The following is a 24,592-nucleotide window of genomic DNA, read 5'->3' on the forward strand; positions in this document are numbered from 1 at the left end:
ATTGTAACTGAGGAGAGAAATTTCACATGTGACCTATGGAAAATTAAAAATAAAATAAGTCATGCAAAGCTTTAATTCAAGAGTACAAAGGAAAACTGACAAAGATAAAATCTACAAGAAGCTGAAAAAAGAGCTAAGAAAGCTTAAAGATACACTTTGTGATTGTTTTTGTTAAACTTTGGGGATGTAATTAACATTTTAATGCATAATTTTCCTTATTGTTTCACATTAAACAACAGTAAAACTCTCAGAGATGTCGTTATGCCCACCGTCTTTTCTCTCTTTCTTTCAGCGTGCAAAACCTTACTAAACAAAAAGTCGGACGGTGTGAAGGTAAGCTATCTGACCCGTGAGGGTTTTATTGACTTTACTGTTTCTCTCTTACTCTTCCTATCTTCTGTTTTCTCCCCTTTTTGGTCTGTCACCCTAACTGCTCTTATGTTGACGTGTATCTTTGTAATTACGAGCATACGGGAAAGCAGTGTGTTCTTAAAGCTGGATTTCCTTTGTGTTCTGGTGCTCATTTGTTAGAGTTTTCTAAGGTCTTCTAAATGTGATTTAAAGATTTTTGTGGCTTAGGGAAAAGGATTGATCCTTAACACAAAGTGGCTGCTTGGTCATGTTTGTGAGTTAAAAGTTAAAGGATAATGCAGGTTTGAGATTAAAGTAAGTAAGCAAGGGACATGATATAGGCTGAAAGGCTTTTAAAGTGCTGCTTTTTTCTTTTTCTTTCTATGATGGACAGCCATCATTTCGTTCTGTCAGGCAGAGTCAATGCATGCAGTGAAGCGCCGTGATCAGCAGGGCCCAACATAAAATTCCCATGACATATAGTATCGTAAACAGTAACTAAACCCACCATTAAACAAATAAACTGCACAACCGATGATATAAATCTCTGCGTTCTCCTTATATTCCCTGTGTTGTTTGTGCAGCTTTTTCTCTGCTGAAGCCCACCTAATATCCCTTTGTCTCATCTTTGTTCCTATGTAAGCTTGTGCAGCTGTTGTGTTTTTTCTCTCTTTCCGGGATCAGTCTGGCAGCTTCACTTTTTTCACTACTTTTGATTAGCTCCTTGTTTCCCGATGACCCCTTATTTTTTCCTCCTCCTTTCCATTGCTGTCTGTCAGAAAAGGAAGTCCAGCTCGAGTGTTTGTTTGATGGTGAGATCGGCTCTGTCGTTTTCGTTCATTTTTCATTCATGGTCTCTCTTTGCCTTCTCGAGTCTTCTGCACCCCCCCCTCCCTCTGGTCCTCCCCTCTGGTCTTCCCCTCCGGTCCTTCCCTTCTCCTCCTCTCTGCTTCATTTGATTGCCCCCCCTCCTTTTGGGCAGAGATGCTTGAGTCGTCAGTGACAGTTCTCTTCTTGTCCGATTTCTGTGCATCCAACATCCCTGCATTCCCCTCTGTCATAAGCACCACCAAAATCATTTCAGCTCCTGATAAAACACACACACACACACACACACACACACACACACACTCGGACACACACACACACTCGGACACACGCTCACCTCCTTCCAGTGATGTTCTTCTGATGCCTGTGGATAAGTTCAGGCATTTTGGCTCCCTCACCAACATCTCTGGCCATCACAGACTTTAGGGACATTTTAATCTTCGTAAACATCCGTGTACAATCATTTCCCCTTTATTTGAATATTGCATTTTTATTTTACTACCATTATTTTTCATTATGATTCCCACTCTTCTTCTGTAAATAAAACGGCTGTCTTGGTCACCTGCAGATTATCACCGCTGGCTCAGGCCTGATAGATAGAGGATATCATACAACACGTCAGACGTGCCGTAATAAAGTAAAAACACTTTGGCATTTTTTTAAACTTTCGTAGTATTTCTTCTGGAATTTGGTCTCTTGATCTTTTTAATTAGTTGATAGTTTACATGCATTCAGAAATAAAATTCATAGGCTTGCTTGTTACTCTCTAAAGCAAGCGTAAGCGTACTGTTTACATCTTAGACAAATATAAACATGTTGTCTAAACACAAGCAGCCATACAGGAACTTTTAGTAAAATACAGTCTAAATTGGACAAATTTTGACTTAAATCAGATGTGCTATGGACACATTTTAGCTTGTACAAAAAATTTATTGCTCCGATAAAAATGTTTAGTTGTAAATAAAACGCTGCTGTGAACAGTTGCTAAGAGTATGTGTCCCCAGGTAACCCTTTCTGAGTAAATAAACATTATATTATCCATCCACCCCTTTTCCGTCTGACTTTATTCGTCAGGTAAATAAACGTAAATAAATATTTTAAAAGAGGAAAAGATTTCATGTTAAATCTGACTTCCTGAAACGTTCTGTTTTTGCAATTTCACGGTTGTGGGACATGAACAACACAAGCAAAGACTTCCAGCAGTGGCTTCATCATTCTGACGTCCACAGCGAAGGTTTTTCACGACCAGTATAAAAAGTATATCCTGCACACACTTGAAGGAGTTTTTCTGTAAGAAGATGTTCCTAATAGGCAAAAGAGGCTGCCAAAATACATTTGGAAGGCACACTGGAGTATTCGTTCTTCTCAGAGCTGTAGGAAAAACAACTGAAAAACTTCCCAGCACTTTGCTCTTAACCTTTTTATTGATGTAATCCATTCGTCCACACCTCTTAACTTTCTCGTGGGAAAACTGATTTGCATTCAAGAAGCTTCTCTTTCCCTTTCCCCTCGTGTTAGCTCAGGGCTCAAACCTCCGTTTTCCTGTTCGGGTCACACATCTTCGCCCATTATGCAGCTGACCCGCTGCAGGTTGCAACAAAACGGGTCCAAGGAGACTCACTAGAGACAACAAAACAACAAAACAGAAAGATCAAAATGGCAGGTTTCATGACTTTTAGAGACTTTTTAGGAACGGTTGCTTCCAAAACCCCCCCACTAAATTTCCCGTAATGCGACCAATTTAATCTGTTATTTGGTCCCACCCAGCCTTGCATGTGCCGCTGTTTTTCAAACTGTAACACAGACTTCCTGTGTGAGGCACCGTAATGACATCACTGTGACATCATCCGGGTTATTATCGTCAGATTCGACGACCTTTAGGCCTGAGTGTCACATCAGATCATAACAATACATAACAAACCAATTCCAAATGTGTGCAAATGTGTTTTGTACCTCATAAAATTCTCACGTTGTGTGGATTCCAGAAATTACCACAGTAAAATTAGAAACAATTTATTTTTAATTAAACTCCATTGTAATTGCCTCTTAAGACCTTCAATTATATCTAGAATCCCCTTTTTTAGTTACTTTAGTTTAGTTGCTTTACTTATATGCTGAATATATTGGCTCAGGGTGCACGTCTAATGTTATTTTAATGAATTATATTACAGACATGTTTAATTGAAAATTAAATTGAAATTTTTTCACATCACAACAGTCTTAAAGCCACACTTTGCTTAAAAATTTCGCTTCGCTTAAATTCTTTCCCCCCAGAGTCTTTCTAATTCCTTTATTTCTATGTTTTGTTTTTGCTGGCCAACATTTGAAATCTCAACTGAGCAGTTGCAGTAATGATCAAGTAGGGATAAAATAGGCTTTAGTGTTGTCTCCGTGTTGACTTTGCACGATCTAAAGGAGGAAAAAGACAACATGCAGTACATGCCTTCACACATGCACACACGGCCCTCCGCGATTAAACGAAAACCTGTCATCAAGGCCTTTCACTGCATGCACAGACCTGAACTGGTAACCGTCATTATAAAATCATTTTCTAATTTGGTTAGACATATTTTTGGCTACATCACCGCCAGACATGGGACACCAATCGCTGGTGTTTGTTTTAGATACAAACTTGTGATTTCTCTCTCTCTTTGTTTCTCTCTTTTTTTTTTAATCCCAGCTGTTATTGATTTACCACCATGTAAAAGTGCTGGGAAAATACCTAAAATCCAGTCAGAAAACAGCATGTTCATTGTTTTAAAATGTCTCTGCTGACTAACTGTTCTGTATGTTTACTTTTTAAAAATGTTTCGCCGTGTCTGCAAAAGTTGTAGGCATAAAAACTCTAGAGTCCTCCAGTTCCTCAGTACACGGCTTTATGATAGAAATAAACACAATTCACATCAGTTACACAAATTAGCACTTCGGTACACTCATATTGTTGTCGGAGCAGGATGCTAATCTGTTTCTGTAGTTTCCTGATGATCAAAAGAAGAGCTGTGTTGTGGATTAAAGAGATGTGCACAGCAGACATGAAGGAAAATAAAACAACAACTGCCCTTTAAAGTGCACAGGGCTTCGATGTAGAGACAACTGAAAAAGATATTCAGATAAATCTCTTAAGAACAGAACCCCACTCTCAGATTGTGCACTTTTAAATCCTACTCTCTCACAATGTGTGGAATATTTATACTGTCCGTGTAGGATTCCCACACGGTGGTTTTTGGTTTAGACCCAGTGGGATCGCTGGGAGTCATTTTGTGTTGTGTTTCTTTGCCCCAGTCGCAGGGAAACGACAGTAAAAACAGTGTAGTAAGCAGCAGCAGCACCAAAGACAGCAGCATGTCATCTTCAGCACCAATGGTACCTCATCTCTATTTGGTTTCTCTCACGTTGCTTTTGATGGCATCGTCTCCATCTTCTTAATGTTCGGTTCTGTCTCCTCCTCATCTTTTTCGTCACATCCCACGTTAAGTGAATTTTGCTTCGAGTACTTTGTCCTCTCATCCTCTGCCTCTTTGCTTCTGTTTTGAACAAAAAAACTGTGATATTGGCAGTAGTAGTTTTTATGACTTAAAAATTTGATGACTCGTTCGTGCCTTCCAGTGTCTCTCCTGGCTTGTGTTTTGCCCAGATCTCCTGTGGTTGCTCTCGTACATATATATATACATTTACACAGCGCACAGCCCTGACAGGTAGACGAATGACTTTCATTTCGCAGTACACAAGCAGACACTTCAATCAAGTTCTGCTCAGCCACTTCCTGAAGACTCCTCGGTGGGTTGAACTGTGCCACCTGAGTTTGTAGATAGCTCTACCTTTGAAGAAAAACAGACAGTTTCTTAAAAAAGAGAGCTCAAATTCTCAAAGGCTGAATATCTGCTATATCCAAAAAAATTTGCCTTTTGCAAATTGCTACAAATTGATTTTAAATGATGAGGACTTCTGGGTAAAACAGGAGCAGGAGGAGGTGGGTAACACAGTATGGGGATGCAGCCCCTGTGTTCACATACGTAATGGGATTGAGCCATGTACACGACTTGAACCAGGCTTGTCCCAGGTTTGAAACATAGCTAATATGGTTTGAAAATCTCAATCTAATGAAAGCCAAACCCCTCACCAGTTAGCACTTCAGTGAAGTCCACTGTGTAGCCAGTTGTTTTTTAGACCTGAAACGGCTGGAGACCGTCATTCCTGTGGTCCACCCAGAGGCAAAGCCTCGAGCTTAAGACTTTGCATTTCCCGAAAAATGTCGAGTACACACAATGAGGGTCGTCTCTCCACTGTCTGTAATAAATGCACCAAAAACACTTCAAGTCCTCCCCATATTCCCGTATGCCGTCGAGGGGGCTGCATGCTCTGTGGTTATAGTTTCTGGATGTAGGATCCGGCCTTGATCGGGATCAGGAGCCTGAGTGTGTGTGACTCACTGACCAAACCAGTTCACTGTGGGTTTGTTTTCCAAACAGTGCAGTACTTGGAACTCTTGAATTGCTTTGTGCTGAATGTTTCTGTGCCTCGGGGTCGAGGCTGAGGATGAGGAGTGGTTACACAAACAAGCACAGGCACCAGGCTCAGCGCAGCCTTCACTCCAAACATTAGGCTGTGATGGGAAAGATTCACCTGGTCACAAGTGTTCATGGCTTAGACAACTCAAGATGGTTGTTTGCCAGTTTGTCCGTGTTTTTTTGGATTCTTCTGTAATGAATTGTTGGATATACCAGAGCTTCCCTCTTCTAACCTCCATTTGGATATTGAGGTGAGCTGCGTTTACAAAGCTAAACAGTAACTTCTAGGTGACATGAGGGAGACAAAACCTGTGCATTCCCAGAGCCCTCCTCCTCAGTCCTGGTCCTGACTGTGTGTTTAGCTGTTCATGGCTGTCTCTCGTGCATTTTGGAGACTCTAAAATGCTCCTGAAGGCCGCAGTGCTGGTGAAAGGGGAACAGAGTGACATCCTGACACCTGCAGACATCTCTCTGAATCACCCTAAACGCTCCTCAGCCTCCGTACTGCAGCTCCTGTGCTTTGTTTCGGTGTGTGTGTGCACATGCGTCTGTTTTATATGTGTGTCGCCAGGGAATAAGTTGGTATTCCCTGGCACCTTCCCTGGTGCTCCCTCTCCTCCTAGCCCCCTCTTCATCCAACCCATCCCCTCCCTGCATGGTAAAGTGTGTCCTACCTCCCCCCAGGAAGCCCAGACAACCGTTGTGCACAACCCAGCTGACGGCACCAAGGTAAGCCCTTCCTCCTCCCACGACTAGCCACCAGCCACCACTAACACTCGCAGGTAGCTCGTGGAGGATTTTTTCTGAATACACTCCATGTGTCGCTGTCAAACCAGCTGTGACGACTCATTACGCTTCATTGTGCACCTAATGTGAGCTGGCTTCTCTCGGCATGTTTCGTTATTTCTCTTCCTGTTGGCCAGAAGGGATTTGATCAGAGAACTGAAAGCTGTGAACTGCCCACATCTGGAGGCAGATCAGTGCAGCTCCTGTTTGTAATGAAGGTGCAGCATCATGAAGCCAGTGAGAGTTTCACTGTTTTCTTAATGTCAATTAAAGAATTCAGGAAATAACAAAAAAATGCTTCATAAATTTATGAATAGACTCAAAATTAATTAAAGAAGTTTATTTGTTCATTTTGACAATTATTAATCCTATCTCCTTTTTCTCTCTTTATGATGAATTAATCCTTGACTTTTACGTACCACACACAGCACCCGGCCAATCAGAGCTCTTGTTGCTGCACTGTGGGTTGGACCGGATTGGCATTTTAAATGGCATACTGCTTATCCAGAAAACAAATGAATTTGGATAACAAAAAGCAAAATTTAAAAGACTTTAAAATAAAACAATATATATATGAGTTTTGTTTGAACTTTGAGTTTAATAATGCATCATTTAAACACATATTTAAATATTTAAAACATATATACTCTTGTGATAAGCTTCAGGATCCATACAGCTAAAAGAGAAAATCCTGCACGTCCAGAAGCAGCACATGCACACTGACAACTTTGTCTTCAAACTGAAATAGGAACCAACTGACCTGCTGCTTGCATCGTTATGCTGGTTTGCACGCTTGCAAAATACTAGTTTCACAACTTGATTACTCAATTTTCTTTACACTTTACACTTTTCTCGCTGGCTTCCTTTCCTCTCGCTCTCTCTTTCTCTCTCTCTGTCTCACACACACACACACACACCCCTGTTCCTGTTAAATTTAACTGCACTATTTGAGATTGCTCACACACTTTGTTGCTCTGATATGTGTGGCTCTCCGCCCTGCTGTTCTGGCTGGTTTGTGCTCCTGGGAGGGAGTCGTCCACCTGTCCGTCCGTCCTTCAGGTTGTCTGTGTGTCCGTATGGGCAAAGTGTCCAAAGCATCCCAACCCTGTCTCACTTACACACTGAAAAAATGATTTGTCCTGTTATTTCTCCTTTCTCTTCCTCTTTTCTCTCTGTTTGTGTCAACCCTCTCTGTCTGACAGGGCTCCACAGAGAGCTGTAATAACACAGAAGAGGAGGAGATGAAAGGTAGGAAAGGTACTTGTCCAACTTTCACCTTTACTCTGCATGCCTGTTTTTTGTCCACTGTGATATCTCGTCCAGGGTTTGTCACGCTGTTAAACCTCAGATCGGATAGAGAAACGTCGCAGTGTGTTTCACATCGTACTTCTTCACTTTATTTCTGAGGTATTGCATGTCCACACGGTGCCAACAACTCGGCGTCAGTCAGGGAGGAGAAGGCTTGAAGATCCAGCGAGCTAATAGTTAAAAATGAAAAATTCTGTGGGTTTCTGTTAGGTAGAGCTGGCTGATCATTTATGTTATGACATTCGGTGGTTGAAACTGATTATTTCTTTCAGGACACGTTATTTTTAAATGTAAGAGTTTTGTTAACGCAGTTCATTTGTCTGATTGGTTCGGTTTTGTTAATTAAGGTCAGCAAAAAAAGTCAGTGGTTCCAGCTTCTCAGATCTAATCCTTTGTTTTCTGTGATAGCACACTGAAAATCCTTTGTTTTCAGGCAAAACATTTAAAGATGTCCGCTTTGTGTTCAGGAAGAGCGATTTTTCAATGCTTTATGACAGTTTTGGGACAACAGTTAATTGATTCATCATGAAAATAATCAGCTGATTAACAGAGAATTATTGTCACCAGTGAAAAGTGTCAGCTTGTTGTGGAGTTTAACTGCCTCCAAGTGGCCACAAAAACGGAAAAACAGCAGCATGAAGAGCCTTCGTGATTGTCTGAATCATCACCCAAACAGATGATGAAGGTGTTTTATGTAAAGCCACCATCTAACGTTCACCACAGCCCAACATATGCAGGTTCATTTGGCTTATTTTGAGTGTTCAAGTGTGTGCATGCCAGCGTCACAAACGACGTAAGCCTTTAATTGGTTGTTTTCGGCTTGGGAATGAGCCTTTAATGTTTTCAGGTGAATGAAGTAGGACAGAGCTGGCTGCAGATTTCCAGAAAAGAGTTAATCCAGTTACTTAAGGCAGCTTTCTGTGGGTTTACCAGCACTCAATCCTTTGGTGGATCATCACTGACATGCGATCGAGAGGCTCTTCTTCACGTTCTCTCTTCTCTCTCTGAGATTCAAAGCATTTATGCGAAGTTGCTTTGGATGAAAGCATCTGCTAAATGAATGTAACGTAATTTATCTTGTCTGCTCTGAAATCCAAACTGAAAACACTGCAAGGATGCATCAGCTCCTTCATGTGCAAAATCAGAGAAAGTCAACAAGAGAGTCACAAAATCAACAGAGCAAGAAGCCCGTAAGACGAAGCGCACGTTGGCACAATTACGTTACGGAAGAAAGTGAGCGGAGCATCGCACTGTGCAGCTTGGAGGTTTTCTGCAGCCTGTTTCACCAGCTGATCGTTCAGCTGATCAGTGCTCAGTTTGAGTGTAAACGAATACCAAACTGCTCAGTCTACTCGCACTGCATCTGACAAAGTCGGCCACGATCAAAACATCATCCCGGACGCAAAGTTATTTTTCATATCCCTGTGTGGTAATGTTTAGTGTGTATTTCACTGTCGTTAAAACAATCCAAAGAACGTAGTCTGCCACCTGCTGTGCTCTCACGGACGGCAGAGGACATTTCCCTCGTCATTAGCCTGACTGCACCTCAGCCATGGCAACCCTTAATAAGCAATGACTTACACCCGCTCAGGGGAGGTGCAAACTTTAAGCTAACCCTTAAAGTGGCAATACAGAAGATTTCAGGCCTTGTTGACTGGCGTGGTTTAATACTGCAGTTCACAGAATTCTGAGATCAGAAAAACAAAATCCATTGTTGTTTTAATACGGAGGTGAGAAAGTAATTGTCCTTTTTCCCGTCATGCTGTGAGCATCCATGATGACTGTGGGGGCTCTTTGTTCCGTTCCTGCCAATAGTTCGCACTGACCTGCTGTTAGAAAATGGCCGTTGTTTTGTTTTGTGAGACACGTTTTTGATGAACAATAGTGGTTAAGTGTTAAGTTGGAAGTGTACTGCATTTCCTGTGACTACTTCATAATAGAAGTGAGCTCTTGTTTCATCTGTTTAATGTTTTTAATGTGAAGTAGGAAAAAAAGTAGTAGAAAGGTCAAGAACGACAGTCAGTTGGAAATACCGAAAATATATAGATATTGCAGCACTTTTGTCCGTGAGCCATGGGTTCAGTCACTACTGTGTTTCCTCATTTGTTGATAGACTCAATTGACCTTGTTTTTTTTGTTATTATTATCATTGAAAACTAATTGAAACTGTTGAAACCCGTTTTTACCCCCACACTCCTGTCAAACTGAGCCACGTTTGACAGCCTGCTGATCTCCATGTGGCCTTGACGCTTGGGCATAAAGCCTCTTTAAAGGTTATTCACTTTGGAGCACAAGGTTTGGCGACTTGGGGTGGCTGTCCAGCTTGTTTGTTTCTTACTCTCTGATGCCTGAATCAGCCCCTGGTGTGCTGTGATTTACGTGATATACTGGAGTGTAGAAAGATTTAGTAATTTTACGGAGTAGTTGATGGGTGGAAAATAAATCAGCAAACATTATGTCACATTTTGATCAGTTGAAGCAATGATCAAATCTTAAATCTTGTGAAATGTGAGAAGTTGCTGCATGTCTTTGATTTATTTATTTACCTAAAGGATTTTGGTCAGACAAAACACAATTGGCTGTGTGAACTTAACAATTAACACTAACTAACAATTATTAAAATTTATAGATCCGCCAATTATTTGTAAAAAGTGAGTTCCTGTAACCCAAGGAGATATACTTTAACTTTATTGATTTATTGTAGAATTTGAAAATCAGTCTGAAACCCAAAGATTATTCAGTATATGTTCATAAATGACAAAGAAAAGCAGCAAATCTTTGCTTTTGAAAAGCTATTAATCGATTAGCAAAATAATTGCAGATTTATATTCTGTCCACCAACGAATCAGTTCCTCTTTTAAATTTGTAATTAACTGAAAAATTATTGATAGATGAATTTATAATGAGTTCCTGTCAGACTCCCTGTGAGTCCCTGTTTGTTTTTGTGTGTTTGTGTTGTGGCGGCGGCAGTGGCTGCCTGTGCGTCCACTGGTACAGACAGTGCAGTGTTAACCCAGTGCAGCACTGCTGAGGAACAGACCCGGACCCTGTCTCCTCGCTGCCCACCACCCGCATGTAAGTTGGCAGTGGTTGACCTGACTCAACTCTCAGCTCAGACCTTTCCTTTTCAACAACAAACTGCGGTCTTTGAAAAGCTCCACATAAAGACCTGACTGCACCTGTTCCCCTCTGCCCTCATGTGCTGCCATCTACTGGCACCCAGGTCTCACTGCAAGCTACTGTTTCAAATACTCATCTACAGCTGAGTGTCTGGAGTCTAATTTCTCATAACCACTGCTTGATGTGAAATGGCTTTTCAGCTAAATATAACTTTATGTCACTGGGGTGGCCGTACTTGGCTGCAGCTCATGTCTTGCAGGAGGCTGTTAGCAGCCCCAGTGTCCCTCAGCCCAGTCCAGCTCAGAGCTCCTGTCCTGAACCAGAGGCTGCTCTGTCGCCTCCTGCAGGCAGCAGCAGCAAACCGCAGCAGAGTAAGTGCCGGGCAGGTCGTTGACGGCTTGTGTCTCCTGAAGCTGTGCTCATAAGGTCTGCTCTAACTCTCTGTGCCGCACGATGGCAGACGGTTTGTTAAAGAAACTGACTTTATGAACACAGAGTTACATGCAGGTGTGGAGGATTTGCTAGCTGGCTTTTCTGGCTCAGCAGCTGCATGTTAGATTTAATGTGAGCAAAACACTTTCAAAGTGCCTCCACCTTTGCTGGTTTATTCTCTGGTCAGTTTGAATTGACGTTCACCGTGTTTGCATGCAGTTTGTGCTCTTCTGGTGTGGTTTTTAGTAAACATTTTTTGACTTTTATGCCTCTATCTGTGAACTTTATTTATATTTGAGTAATTGGTTGCCTTCTTCCAAATAATTGGGCTTTTCCAAATGAACATATTGTAGCTGTTAATTCATCCTAGTTTTTTATATTTTATTTGGGAATATTTTGAATGATTTTGCTGTTGTTGTACATTAATACACTTGACTGAGCCATTTCTCACCAAACTTTACCAGACTTTACCAGCAGTGTGTGTCCTGTTATGTTTTCAGAAGTAATTAGTGTGGTTTTAAAGCGTTTACTGAACAGAACGTTGTTAATTATTACCCCACAAAAAGTGGAGATTTTGATGTCATTTTAGAAACAATTACTCATGCATCAGAAGAAATACAGACTGAAACTGATGATATTAGTAATGGAGATTAAATTAAGCCAATTCCAAACACACTCATGTCTGCTGGACCCTGGAGGACCTCACTCCGCCCAAATGTCAGCGATGGTTAGCAGGAAAAGATGATCTATCCAAAAGAACAAAAACGCAGATCTGATCTGGTTCCACAGAGACTGACCTGCAGATTACATGATTTTTGCTGCTGTTGTTAAGACTTGTTTGTTTTCTGAGCGAGACCATTAAAGGGTTGCGATGTTTTGCTTCAGGTTTCAGTGGCACATGCAGCATCAGATACTGCTGATGATGCCGTGTTAAACAGTGTGATGTGCGCTTTGTGATGGGTGACTTCAAATGTCACTTTCCAGAAGCTTTGCCCGTGTGATGAACTCATTTCAAAATGTCAGAGGATTTCGAGTCTTTCTGACTGATTTTAACCTCCTCTGGTTGTCGTTCTTTTCATCTATTTTCAGCTCGTAAACAGGAGATAATAAAGATGACAGAGCAGCTGATCGAAGCCATCAACAATGGAGATTTCGAGGCTTACACGTGAGTTTTTGTATGCAGCCTAAACAATGAACTTGTATTTGTGTAAAAGTCATCTCTGATAGTCTTTGTTTTACACAAATTAAGAAAATGTTTGGCTGTGTTTTCCTCTGACAGGAGAATCTGTGACCCTGGATTGACTTCATTTGAGCCAGAAGCTCTTGGAAACCTGGTGGAGGGAATGGACTTCCACAAGTTCTACTTTGAGAACTGTAAGTTGTCACGTGTTTTATATATTTGTAACCAATTAATTTACTGCAGTGCACCTTTGTTCTCTTTGAAGCTACACTGTCTGAAGTTAGTGTAAAAGGTTGTGGTCAAAAACTCCACAGGGTAAAAATTCTGATTTAGTCGTGTGAAACACATCTTTTTACTCTCTTGTCTAAGGCTGCAACTAACTTGAGGTATTGAGGTTACTCTTATAGAAGATGAAGAAAAACTGGAAGCTGGACCCTACGAAATCAAGTCAAAAATGTTGCAGGTTGATCAACTGATCATCACAGATGTCTTTTCATCCCCTTAGAAATCTTTTTTGGCATTAATGTATCAGAACGGCCAGAGTTTATTCTCTTAACCTCTAGAGTGTGTCCACCATTAATAATGTGTTTTGTGCAGTTAAATTCCAAACATAGCCAATGTATAAATGTAAGAGGAAATGTGTAGAAAGTGAGATGCGACATATCTATAACATGTCCATTTGTCCAACTCGGTGTGAAGCCATCAGTTAATGAATTCACTCACCCCTCCTTTATCTAACAGTTAGCTCCTCTGGCTGTTTGAAGCTGTCGAAACGCGTTGCCTGTGGCAGCTGTAAACATGCTAAATGTGGTTACTTCACTGTACTCTGACACCTGACAAGTCAGTTTACAAACAGCTGAGCTGCTCATTTCCGTCCCCACAGTGCTGAGTAAAAACAGCAAGCCGGTGCACACCACCATCCTCAACCCCCACGTCCATCTGATCGGCGAGGATGCCGCCTGCATCGCGTACATCCGCCTGACGCAGTACATCGACAGCCAGGGCCGGCCGCGCTCCTGCCAGTCCGAGGAGACACGTGTGTGGCATCGCCGCGATGCCAAATGGCTCAATGTGCACTTCCACTGCTCAGGAGCGCCGGCTGCACCCCTGCAGTGAACTGACAACGCAGGCCCAGGTACGGTGGAAACACCTGTTTCATGTTGCTTGTTGCACTGAAAGATTATAGTTGACTGTAAAAGCTCTTTGCGCAGGTTATTTGGGATTCGCTGAGGGTTTTACAGGTTTGGTTAATTCGGAAAATGCCTTGTGATGTTTTTGTGGCTGAAACTTGTACAAAAAGAGAGAGCAACAGCCCTACATAGTAGTTTGGGATTATGCTAATGATCAAAGCTCATGAAATAATCTCCTCCTCGTGAACAGGTGACATTCATCAGGCTGAAATAAGCAGTTTACTACAAGTTTGTGTCATTAAGAGACTTTGATGAATCCTGGAGTATAAACATGATTTGTCAAAAGTGTTAAAAGTCAGAATAAGAATACAAAAATGTTCTTGTATGAGGCCCAATGTTTATTTTTTGTTAAATTTACATAAACCACTCCTGAAAGACTTTTGTTTTTTTTTGCACACTAACGGTTGTATTTTTCCTTCTCCAGCTTTGCCTGAACTCTAAAGCAGTTGGGAGCATTTATTCTCCGTGGTCGGACTGGTGCCTGGATCCTGGCTGGGAAGAGGCTGCTCGGAAAGCTGTAAAAACACAAATGTTGGGAAAAATACGTGATAAAATTTAAGACAAAAAAAAAAAAAAAAAAGCATATTTCAAAAGTTTAAATGAGTGACCGACCACACCAATCCAGTCCAACCCTAGCTAGGTGATGTTGCCCGGCTTCTTGCAGATGGTGCATGCTTCTGGTGGCGACACAGGGGTGATGCTGTCCTGGTCATTTTTTCCTCCCATGGCCTTTATTTCCCCCGTCTTTGTTTTGTCTGCTGTCTGGAAAAGTATTAACATGTTGAAAAAATATATATATACATATCTATCTAACAACAGAACTTGTACACTTCACACACGTTAATGGGACTGCGGCGGCGAGTACAATATGTGGAAAAATGTGATTTCTCTCGTTTTGTGTCGAGAGAGCAGCAGAAGGTCTAACAGAAGTTTGGTTTGTTTTCCATCCAGTTGGCAGGTAAATGTGGATGGGGGTTTATGGGAACGGGAGCAGCTAATATCTGCTTCATATCAGGATTTATCACCTGTTTTATGTGTCGGGTTTGAGCATCTGTACACACTGGGGTTGTGTGTTGTGATGCGTTACTGAAGGGACCTTTATTTTTATTTCGTCTTTTTTGTATTATGTGTTATTAAGCTGTTGGCTTTTAATCTTTATTATGTATTTCAAAGTATTTTGTGTTGAAAAGTCATTTTTAATCAAAAGGGGATTTTATTTAATAGATTTGTGTATAAATAGATATTTATATGAGTGAAAAGGGGAAACATGGTTTACCTTCAGGGTGTAGGGGTGACAGTTTAGAATAAGAGTGGGTGTTTGGTTTTTGTTTTGTTTTTGAGGCTTTGAGGTCCCGAGGTGTAAATACAAACACATATATTCACACACACACACAGACACACACACGGTCCCTGTGCTCCAGCTTTTAGGGTTGAGCCTCTCTTGAGCTTTAGACACAACATTCACGCCAGCTCATCCTGAAGTTGCAGAGGGTCTCCATTTGTCTGCCTTGCAGTGTTTGTAGTCGAACACTGGGAGGCGCCATCGGTCAAAGTCTAAAGCTCCTCGCATCTCAGAACTACCTATATCTGAAAGCATGCACTCACTCTCTACTTCTTTTTTTCTCTCATCTTTTTTTTGTGACTTTTTGACGTGAAGCATGAATTATTTGAACGATCTAATGGCCCGTACTGTTCTGCACAGACACTTAAGACTCGATGCTGTTGTGTTCGCCCCTCTGAGGGAGTGAATCTTTCTGCAACTTCAGGTTACGCTCGCCAAAATCCTTCCCTTCAACCTTACCTCTTCTCCTCTTCTTCCGTCGTTCCTGCCTCTTACTGTCTCCACATCTGTCACTCTTGTGAGCCCTCGTCACTGTCTTAGCTGATGATGTCGACGATGTCCCCACCTTTTGCCTGTCTCTTGTTCTGAGTGTGTTCTCTATAAAAAAAAAAAAAAAAAAAAGTGTATGTTGTCCGTCTTGGCTTGCTGTTCTTCTGTGTGAAGTCCTGGCACTGTTTAAAAGAAAGGAAAAAAAAAAAAGCATGTTAAAAAGGGATTGGACACAACAAGGCATTATGGGAAGAGGGCTATGGTGGCTCGAGGGCTGTGGGACCTTCGCTGATGGCAATCAATGGTTTGGTCCTTTTCTCGTTCCTTATTGTTGTAGTGGTTAATGTTTTGATGTTGATATGTTTATGAGTTGTTTTAGCTGAAACTATCAAAAATAATTAAGCTGGAACTGCTGCCACAACTTTTTTTTTTTATCCCCTCGCTGATCAGTAAACACACCTAATGCTGAAGTCGCAAGACAAAAACAGTTTATACACACCTGTGGCTAATTATATTAGATTTTACAAACTCACCTAAGCACACAGGGCCAAAGAATCTCCCTTTAAAAGAGGACAAAACATATCTCTGAGGTTTTTCCTTTTTTCCCACAGTGTCGTTGAAACTTTGTGTGGCTTTGTACCGGCAGAGGAGGGTGAGGCTTGTTGTGTGTGTGTGTGTGTGTGTGTGTGTCGTCTCTGTGCTGCGCTGCTCCACAGTTAACTCACGCTGTACTCGCTGTGGTCACCTAAAAGCTGGAATTCTGAAGACGCTTCAAATCATCACATATTGTTTACCAACCGTCTGTGCGTCTTTTCTGAGTGCTGTGACATATCTGACACGCTATGAAAACTGTTTCCCCCTCCACCCACTTCCCCACACACACACACACACACACGTACTTTTTGCATCACTAAGACTACACGTTGTGAAACCAGTGCTGAAACTATGATGTGATGTTGTCTATGGCTCTGAGTAGTTCTGTTTGTGTTGTTGGCTCTGGCCCATTTGTCTGTTGATGCCACTCATCTGACAAGATGCTTTTCTTTTGTTGTGTGTGTGTGCGTGTGCTTGTGTCCACACAGTCATAGGGATGTTTGGAAGAGTAAGATGCAGTTAAACTTTACGTTTAAGTTATATAAAAAGGAAGGAAACTGATCTGAGAGAACAACCAGCTGCAAGGTCAGTTTGCCAAAGTTACAGGTTGGATCAAGTTTAAATTTCCATTTTTCATCAGTTGATATGAAGACAAAGAAAAGACATTAACAGCAGACACTTTGACTTGTAGCAGGAAGAGCACAAGTGTAAACATGACATGAGAACCTGTTCTTGCTCTCTGGGACACTCGCAGTCAGCACTGATGTTGTTCCACCTGTGCTTTTCCTGTTATGACCTGTAAAAATCTGTCAGTCCTGAATCTGTTGAGCCCTTGGACTTGGCCAGCTGGTGCAGCGAGTTCACTCACACTTTTATCCTTCTTCATACTCAGTTGTATAACAGTGATTCCCAATCTTTATCACACCTTAAAATGAGGCATTATCTACTCATGGCCCCTCATCATATGTCATGTCAGTGGTGAGCAAGTCCATCTTTTCACTTTGTTTGGTTTGGATAATCTCTAAAGGGCTGATGAAGTAAAACTACCACCGATTTCACAGAAAAAGCTGTGAAAAGTACCCTGTGAAGTTCATGACCAGTAGACCAATGAAATACGACTGCTGGCACGCTGTAGTCCTCAGACTTCACCCACCTGTTGGGCCCTCAGCGCCTTCTTGTGACCAGGGTTGGGAACCTCTCTTGTACAGTGTAACCATCCACATGACTGCGCTGTTTATTCTTCATTTCCCATCATGCATCTCAGTAACTTCAGCTGATGACTGAATTGTTTCTTTGTAGTGCTTTATTCAGTCTGATCAGTCAAATTTAGTCATCAGCACATTTATATATATATTTAAAAAAAACAACAGTTTCTCACTTACCACTATTTTGCCATGCAGATAATTTTGGTTTTATTTGCTGGATTTCGACATATTCTTGAGATTTCTGCCTCCACCTGTAATACACAAATAATAATAATGATAAAAAAAATAAACTAAATCTCCATGAGTATTACATGTAGAGGTACGTGAGAAAACGTTTGTTGTAATTTGGATGAACTAACCCATTAAAGAGCACAGTTGATGGTCTGCAGCGATCCAGCTGCTCAACAAACCCTGTACTGTCTAACATCGGACATGGTGGCAAAACGCACATATTTTTGCACAGGGTCTGGACAGTGAATCTGAGCTGGGTCTCACTGAAGGATATGGAAGCAAAGAAAGGCCTGTTTTGTTTTTTTTTTGTTTATTTTACAAATAATCTTATATAGTTTAATTACTTCAGAATACTCAGTATTATCATGTTTTATTTTGAATACCATCTGCATTCATTTTTGTGGTTTGTCTTTCTGAAAGGTAATTTTGAAGTTAATGTTTAATTTTAAAGTTTGATCTTTTCATCTTGAACTTTGGTGTTGTAATTTCACCAATCCAATTTTAGCAACTTGATTTTGTGATTTGTTTTTATAGATCTGACAAACAGTTTTTTTGGTGTGTCGGACACTTAAATTGTCAGAATTTGTGTTCATTTGTGGGCCGTCTTTGCTTCCATGTTAGTTCTACAGTGTGACCTCCCTGCTTCAGCTGAATTGTCACTGAGATCCGGTGTGACGTAACATGACAGGGTATCGATTTTTGAGTCAATTATGTATATAGGATATGTGACCAAATATAAACTTTACACAGAATAACTTTGGGCTGATTGCACCTACAAAGGAAAGATGATTCACAGTAGGTAAAGTAACTTGGTGTCTGTTGTTTTCATTCATATACATTTTTGTTTTAAAAATGCAAATGTGTGTAAAACTAAAATAAAGTCTATATATTCCACATTTGCACAAATACTTGTGCAGATGTCTAATATATGTTAGATTAAAACAGTACCTGACTGAACTGAGGGGAAGAAAAGATGCTTGAAATATTTAAAACAGAAGTTGGAAAGGGATAGTTTAAAAACCACAAACCGCAACACTATATATGCAGTTTTACAAATGGAAGAAATATGCATGTCTACTTTCTGGTAATTTTTCACTGTTTACTTGATAAAGAAATGGAAATCTATGTTACTTGCATCCTCAAGGTTATGAAATGGCTCCGTCTGAGATATCGAAATCAAGTTATCTCACATTAAAATGCATAAAAGATTAGCAAAAGCCTTAGCTTGTATGTAAGTAAAACTATTGCATTGTAACCTTATACTGAAAGGGGCTACATGTATCTATACTCTTCTGAGTTTCAATTGGATGCTGGATTTTTGCATGACCATACAGTTAATAAATATCATACATTAAAAGCTGTCACGTGTTTGTTTGGATGGTTGTTCTCCATAGATTTGTTATTATTGGAACATGAAAGAGTATTTAATAAAAAAAAAAAAAAAATAGCAATTCAGCATTGGTGTCCATTTCTCTTGTGTTGCAGATTAAAGGGTCTGTGTGGTTTGTACAGCACAGGTAAGATATTCACTAGTACGGTTAATCAAATGTGTTGTTTTCAAAGGACAGCAAAAAGCTACAGTGCTCTGATAACATGCAACTGTATGTATGTGGCTGGGTGGTAATTCAGTGCTTTTATGTATCAAATTTCAGCGGTAGGCTAGTTTAACATTGAAATATCTAAAAACGTACCTAATGACTACAAGCCAATTTAAATGAGCTATTTAGATGTTTATGGGTTTAAAAAGTGGATTTAACTTCACTGTGATGATTTTACACTTGTTGTAGGCCACTAAATATTATTTATCAATACAATTCAGCCTAAATTTGAGATGTACTGGAGTTGCAGGGCAAGTGGCATCTTTTCAAGCTTACGGTAAAAGCAGCGGAACATATCTTTAGTCATCAACTTGTGCCAGTTTTGTACAAAAACGTATTCAACAAAAATGAGACTTAAGCAGTTTGTGTTAAGACTATTAAATTGGGACTCTTATAAAATATCTTGTATAGTACAGCACTGTTGTTTTAAGACAGATTCTTTACAAAAAAAAAAACAAAGCTATCCTCAAAACTACAGCTCCTAGAAGAGGGTGTAGACGTGAGTGGTCTCATACCTCTGGTTCATGGTGATCGCGTTCCTCCATCACTCAGGTCAGACTTGGTGTGTTCGCCGAGGTGACTCTATCACCACTGTGGCCATGATGAATCCAGATGGCTTTGTTGTCCAACAGCTTTATTATTATTAATATTTTCTCCACCAATTTTACTCATTAAGTCTGTTTACAGGTCTTAAGGAAATTCAGTTAAAAAATGAAAATAATCTGGGGGTGTGGATTAAGAATTGCCTGTCTCTGCTCAGAGCTTCATTACACACTACTAACATAACACACTCAAATCTCTCTCAAAAACTTTGTCCACATCCACTTTCACAGGTGGGAACAGAGACACCTCTTAATGTAATGCAATACCTTAAATGTGTCAAAAATGGCCGCAGAACTGAATCACCATCTCTCCTGACAAGGTGAGATTTGTTTTAGCGCTCTCGAAATGAAATAAAATGGTAGAGTTTCTTACACAACATACTGCAGTGTTTGATCCATTTCAGCTCAGAGGCTAAAATGGTCAATGAAGTACAGACTTAACAGCACAGACACTTTTGCAAAGGGAGGGTCAAAGTGCTCAACACTGGTAGAGGCTAGTGAACCTTTTCTTCCATCATATTTCACTCTTGTAAGGACATGAAGGTTCCTCACCCAGTCCCATTTTAGCACGAGGTACCTTCAGTGGAACATCTGCATCTGTCATGTTCAGATATAAAACACAAACGGAGTACACAGTAGTCTTGATGAGTTTTAATTACATCAAATGGATTTATGTAAAAGTGGAAAAGGAGGAAAACATCGGGTTTCTTCATCGTCATCATGTTCAACACAGCAACAGAAATCTGCACGTCCATGTACATACTGGGTAGATCACAGGTCACCTATACTCCAGTCAGATTTCTTAACCGAGCGTTTTCTCAGAAAATGCATACACAACACTATGACTACGTGGAGTTTATGAACTTTAAGTGTGCTTTTCTTGTTTGCGTTTCAGAGCAGGATGGGAAAGCGATAAATGTGATAAATGTTCTGTGATGACATCTGACTTAAGCTACGATGAACAGTGAGTAGAGTCTGTTTCAGAGCGTCATGGCTGTCATATAGGTGACCTGGAACACTCCAATGATGAGTCTTGCTCAGATCACACAACTTTCACCTCATGTCTGGCAGGTAACAAACGCCAATCACACAGCCACCATGGCTTCCCATTCAAGTACATTTGGCATCCTGGCAAGTAAAATCCCCACTGAACACTGCCCTCCTCTTTGATTGGATAAAGGAAGTGGGGTGATTGGCTGATTGATTGCTTCATGCAGATTGTGATTCAGGCTGAGATGGAAATGTCCGGTGCTGACATGCTTTGAAAATGTTTTGTCCAGGCGCATATGCATGCTGCCCATTTATTTAAAAAAAAAAAAAAAAATTCTGATCATAGCATTGGGCAGAAGAAGGTCCGACTGTCTTTTAAGTTGTACAGAATATCCAAAATGGAGTCACCCTTTTTGGCTGTTGTGCGAACGTTGGCACTTCAATTGTAGTCCGCAGAGACTAGTGCACATCTAGCAGTCCGTCACACTGAAAGACACATGGCAGTGCAATCTGCCACAGCTTTAGTCTTAATAGAAAACAAAACAAAAATTGTCACTGCAACATTTTCTAGTATTTTTCTGTTGTTTCCTTGATTCAAGGAAGAAAAACAAAACAGAGAAGGAAGCCACTTTTCTCTACTGAAGTGTTCTGGGTTTTAAAAACAAAAAAGGGAAGAAAAAGGAACCTGGGATACAATCTTTTTTCACTGTAGACGGTCTCAGCAGATTAACTCTACTAGGCTTCAGACACACAGCTCCAAGGCCACCTTTCTTTCTGAGTCCCAGGCAAGCAAAGAGGAGTGGAAAAAGTAAGAAAAGGAAGAAAAGCAGACAGATTAGAAAATAGAGGTAAGGTTGAAAGAAACATTTACGAATACAACACAACAAAGTAAGAAAGAGAGAGAAAAAAGTTTGAAATTGCATCAGTAGACAGTGATTTATAAAGGGAGACAGAGGGAGCCAGCCTGGGTCCGCATGCACTGTCAGGGGAACAAGAAGGGGGGAAAGATATTAGTGCTACACTGAAGCCATGCAGCATCAACAAGCAGCCTGAGAACAGAAAGGGACCTATTTTATTAACACCAGAAGGAAACACTCAGCAGTCACCTTTACTGACAACACAAGAAGCATCATGGAGGTGACTCCTCTTGTCGAGGGGATTTGGGGACACAAACAGGCAAAGCATTCGTCCACTCGGAGCAACACGGTAAATCAGCCCATATGCTGTGCAGACCAGGGTCCTGTCAGGGTCTGTGAGCAGGCGTTTGGCACCACAGGGACGGTGGGGCAACGAACAGGACAGCGAAGAAGGTTTGGGCTTAGAGAAGCAGGGGAAGCAAGTGCACGGCAGGATGGACGACATCTGTTACACCATGTTTTAGGTTCCCATGGAGACAAGGCCGATAACCCACCCTCCCACTCCCTCTTCCTCCCGCACAAGCAACACTCACTCACCACGCGCTCGCAGCATGGTAGCAGACAGACGAGGGTGGTGGGGGCGGGGTTTAGCAGCTTTGCTGCGGCTCCCCGCTCCTGCTTTTAGACTTTCTGCCCTCCACATCTGTAGGACAAAGGCAATGTTTGTTACATCTGTAGACAGTGACAAGAACATTTTCATTTACTTTATACCTGCATATACTGTGGATTAAGATAAATACCATAAAGTAACTTCAAAACCGCAAGTACAGAGTACAAAAGCAGAAATAAATATGGATCTAGAGGCAGACAGTGCTACTGTACTAGTATTGGCACATAATGGAGTGCTCGTCTTTGATTATAACTTAATTATTACAACAATCTGTACAAGATCTCATCAGTCTGACACATATAAGCAAATATTATCTATTCTCAAGTTGTGGTGTGTCGGGATAAGAATAAAGTTTCCAGAAACCAGAACAAATGATGTTAACTCAATTCCCAAATCAATCTGACCACTTAAAGTAACTCATCAACTTACTACAGTGACTCCCTGTCCCTTTAATTCCTTCATGAACTGCCTACAACTACAATATAATAATCACCCTACTCTACAACCTTCATCGTAAACTTCCATTTAACCAACTCCTCCCTCCCTCAGATCATTTTGGGAAAGAAGCTTCATCATTTTTGTCACCAGCCCATGAGGTCAGTAAATACCCACACCAGAGCAAATGCCCCAGTTAATATAGAAAAGAAAACACACAATAGGTATCAAATGCACAGAAACAAACATTACACACCATTAATAGAAACAAACAAACAAAAAAAAAGATAAACGTGATGACCATTTTGATCACAGCAATCAAAATGAGCGTGACAGGACAAAGCCGTGAAATTTAGCGAATGATGCAACTGAGTTAAAAGCGGTGAAAAAGACACATTCCCATACATCAAAACACCATAACAAACACAAAGTAGAAAGTGAATCTATTATCTGACACTGAACACTTTTCATCTGGATTTGTAACGAAGAAGCTGTTGCTATGAGATCTGTCTGGAAAGGCTTAGCTCTTTGTCAGACAGCCATTTCTGTTCTTAAGATGTTTGCTTCTTCTTCTTTTTTTTTTTTTTTTGTTAAAACTAAGCCTTAACTGCAGATAATAGTATTGTGTTAGCCAGCGAAACAGATATGATGAGGAAACAATAATGTGATAAAAGCCATTGGACAGAAGAACATTCATCACAGTCCCGCCTTAGAGAAAAGAACAAGAGGAAAAAAAAAAGGAAAAAAACAGCAATTGGCCAATCAGCACCATGGCAAACAGAAAAGAAATGAAACAAATACACCACACTGAGATAGTGCTCTAATAAATACATGCACAGGTGGAGGATTGGTCATTTATCCACCCTGTCAGTCTCCTCTCTTAAATCAAGTCTGGTAGAAAGATCAGCAGAAACTCCCGGTCACTCACACACACCCGTACTCATACCACAGAGACTGGCTGTCCTCTGGGCTCAGTGACTGGTCAGAATTATTCACACCATTGGGATTAACGCCCTCGTTATTCTCTTTCAGACTGGCAGGGCTGGATATCATTTGGCCATTTGATTTGATTTGACTGTGAGGGGACTGGTTCTGGATAGAACTGTGGTTTGGGACTGGAGGAGGGTGTGTTTTATTTGGAGGAGGCCCACTGATGTTGCTGACTAGGGTGGGGTTTAGAGACAGGAAGGGGAGATTTTTTCCCGCCGACTCACTAAAGATGGAATCCATGAACACAGACTCTACAGTGAAGGAAGGCCCGAGGAATGACTCGAGGGTGGAGAGGTCGGGATCCTCCAAGCTATGGCAAGGTAGGCTGAGTGACTTGGGCATGGAAGTAGTGGTGGCGGGAAGGGGTCCTTTAAGGTTGGTGCTGTTGGGGTGGTACTCACTGGGTGTAGACTTGGTGGAGGCAACGGGAGGAGCAGCATCAACAGACACAGGCTGCCGGTTGTCCTTCGAGAGCAGGTCATGGATGCTGGTGCGCCTTGTGGTGCCCTCAGCGGTGGAGATGACGCTACTGGCCCGGGGCAGCGTAGAGGAAGCAGAGTCCAATCGTTCAGAGACAGACGTGGCCTTGCCCTGTGATGATAGGCTGGAGCGGACCGGGACGGAGCCTCTCACACGGGTGCTCTCCGCCTTACGAAGGGATGGGCGACCTGGCTGTCCAGTGGACCTCGGCGGACGATCAGAGCTGACTGGCGCTGCTTTCCCACTGGAGGAGCGCAGTATACCCCGGCTCTTTGTGGTAATGCGCTCTTTCTGCACATGCTCAGAAGAAGTGGAGAGGCGAGGGGAGTCTACGGTGAGGTTCTCCTGACTGCCAGACTGCAGAAGACAGAGCAGGCAAACCGCATCACATCTTCCATCTTCCAAT

At 41.4% G+C, this 24,592-nt stretch overlaps 2 protein-coding genes across 30 annotated transcripts in view; one reads left to right on the top strand and one right to left on the bottom strand.

Annotated features, from left to right (window-relative positions):
- camk2g2 (calcium/calmodulin-dependent protein kinase (CaM kinase) II gamma 2) overlaps positions 1-18,924 on the top strand; it is a 63,905-nt gene extending 44,981 nt beyond the window's left edge. For 3 of the 21 annotated variants that reach the window (XM_046401895.1, XM_046401898.1, XM_046401906.1), the window contains 10 exons: positions 293-333; positions 4,462-4,542; positions 6,372-6,416; positions 7,676-7,730; positions 10,752-10,856; positions 11,147-11,272; positions 12,423-12,498; positions 12,613-12,707; positions 13,397-13,648; positions 14,128-18,924. In XM_046401895.1, coding sequence (XP_046257851.1) covers positions 293-333; positions 4,462-4,542; positions 6,372-6,416; positions 7,676-7,730; positions 10,752-10,856; positions 11,147-11,272; positions 12,423-12,498; positions 12,613-12,707; positions 13,397-13,629 — 857 coding nt within the window. In that variant the 3' untranslated portion in view covers positions 13,630-13,648; positions 14,128-18,924. The remainder of the gene's footprint in view (positions 1-292; positions 334-4,461; positions 4,543-6,371; positions 6,417-7,675; positions 7,731-10,751; positions 10,857-11,146; positions 11,273-12,422; positions 12,499-12,612; positions 12,708-13,396; positions 13,649-14,127) is intronic. The other 18 variants (XM_046401897.1, XM_046401902.1, XM_046401900.1 and 15 more) reach the window with 14 other exon arrangements.
- A 1,476-nt stretch (positions 18,925-20,400) lies between these two features.
- Positions 20,401-24,592, bottom strand: part of LOC124065945 (girdin-like) — a 61,902-nt gene continuing 57,710 nt past the window's right edge. For 4 of the 9 annotated variants that reach the window (XM_046401891.1, XM_046401892.1, XM_046401893.1 and 1 more), the window contains one exon: positions 20,401-24,543. In XM_046401891.1, the coding sequence (XP_046257847.1) occupies positions 23,641-24,543 (903 nt within the window). In that variant the 3' untranslated portion in view covers positions 20,401-23,640. The remainder of the gene's footprint in view (positions 24,544-24,592) is intronic. The other 5 variants (XR_006844517.1, XR_006844516.1, XR_006844515.1 and 2 more) reach the window with 5 other exon arrangements.

Source organism: Scatophagus argus, chromosome 10 (genome assembly GCF_020382885.2).
Source record: "Scatophagus argus isolate fScaArg1 chromosome 10, fScaArg1.pri, whole genome shotgun sequence".
Taxonomy (NCBI): Eukaryota; Metazoa; Chordata; class Actinopteri; family Scatophagidae; genus Scatophagus; species Scatophagus argus.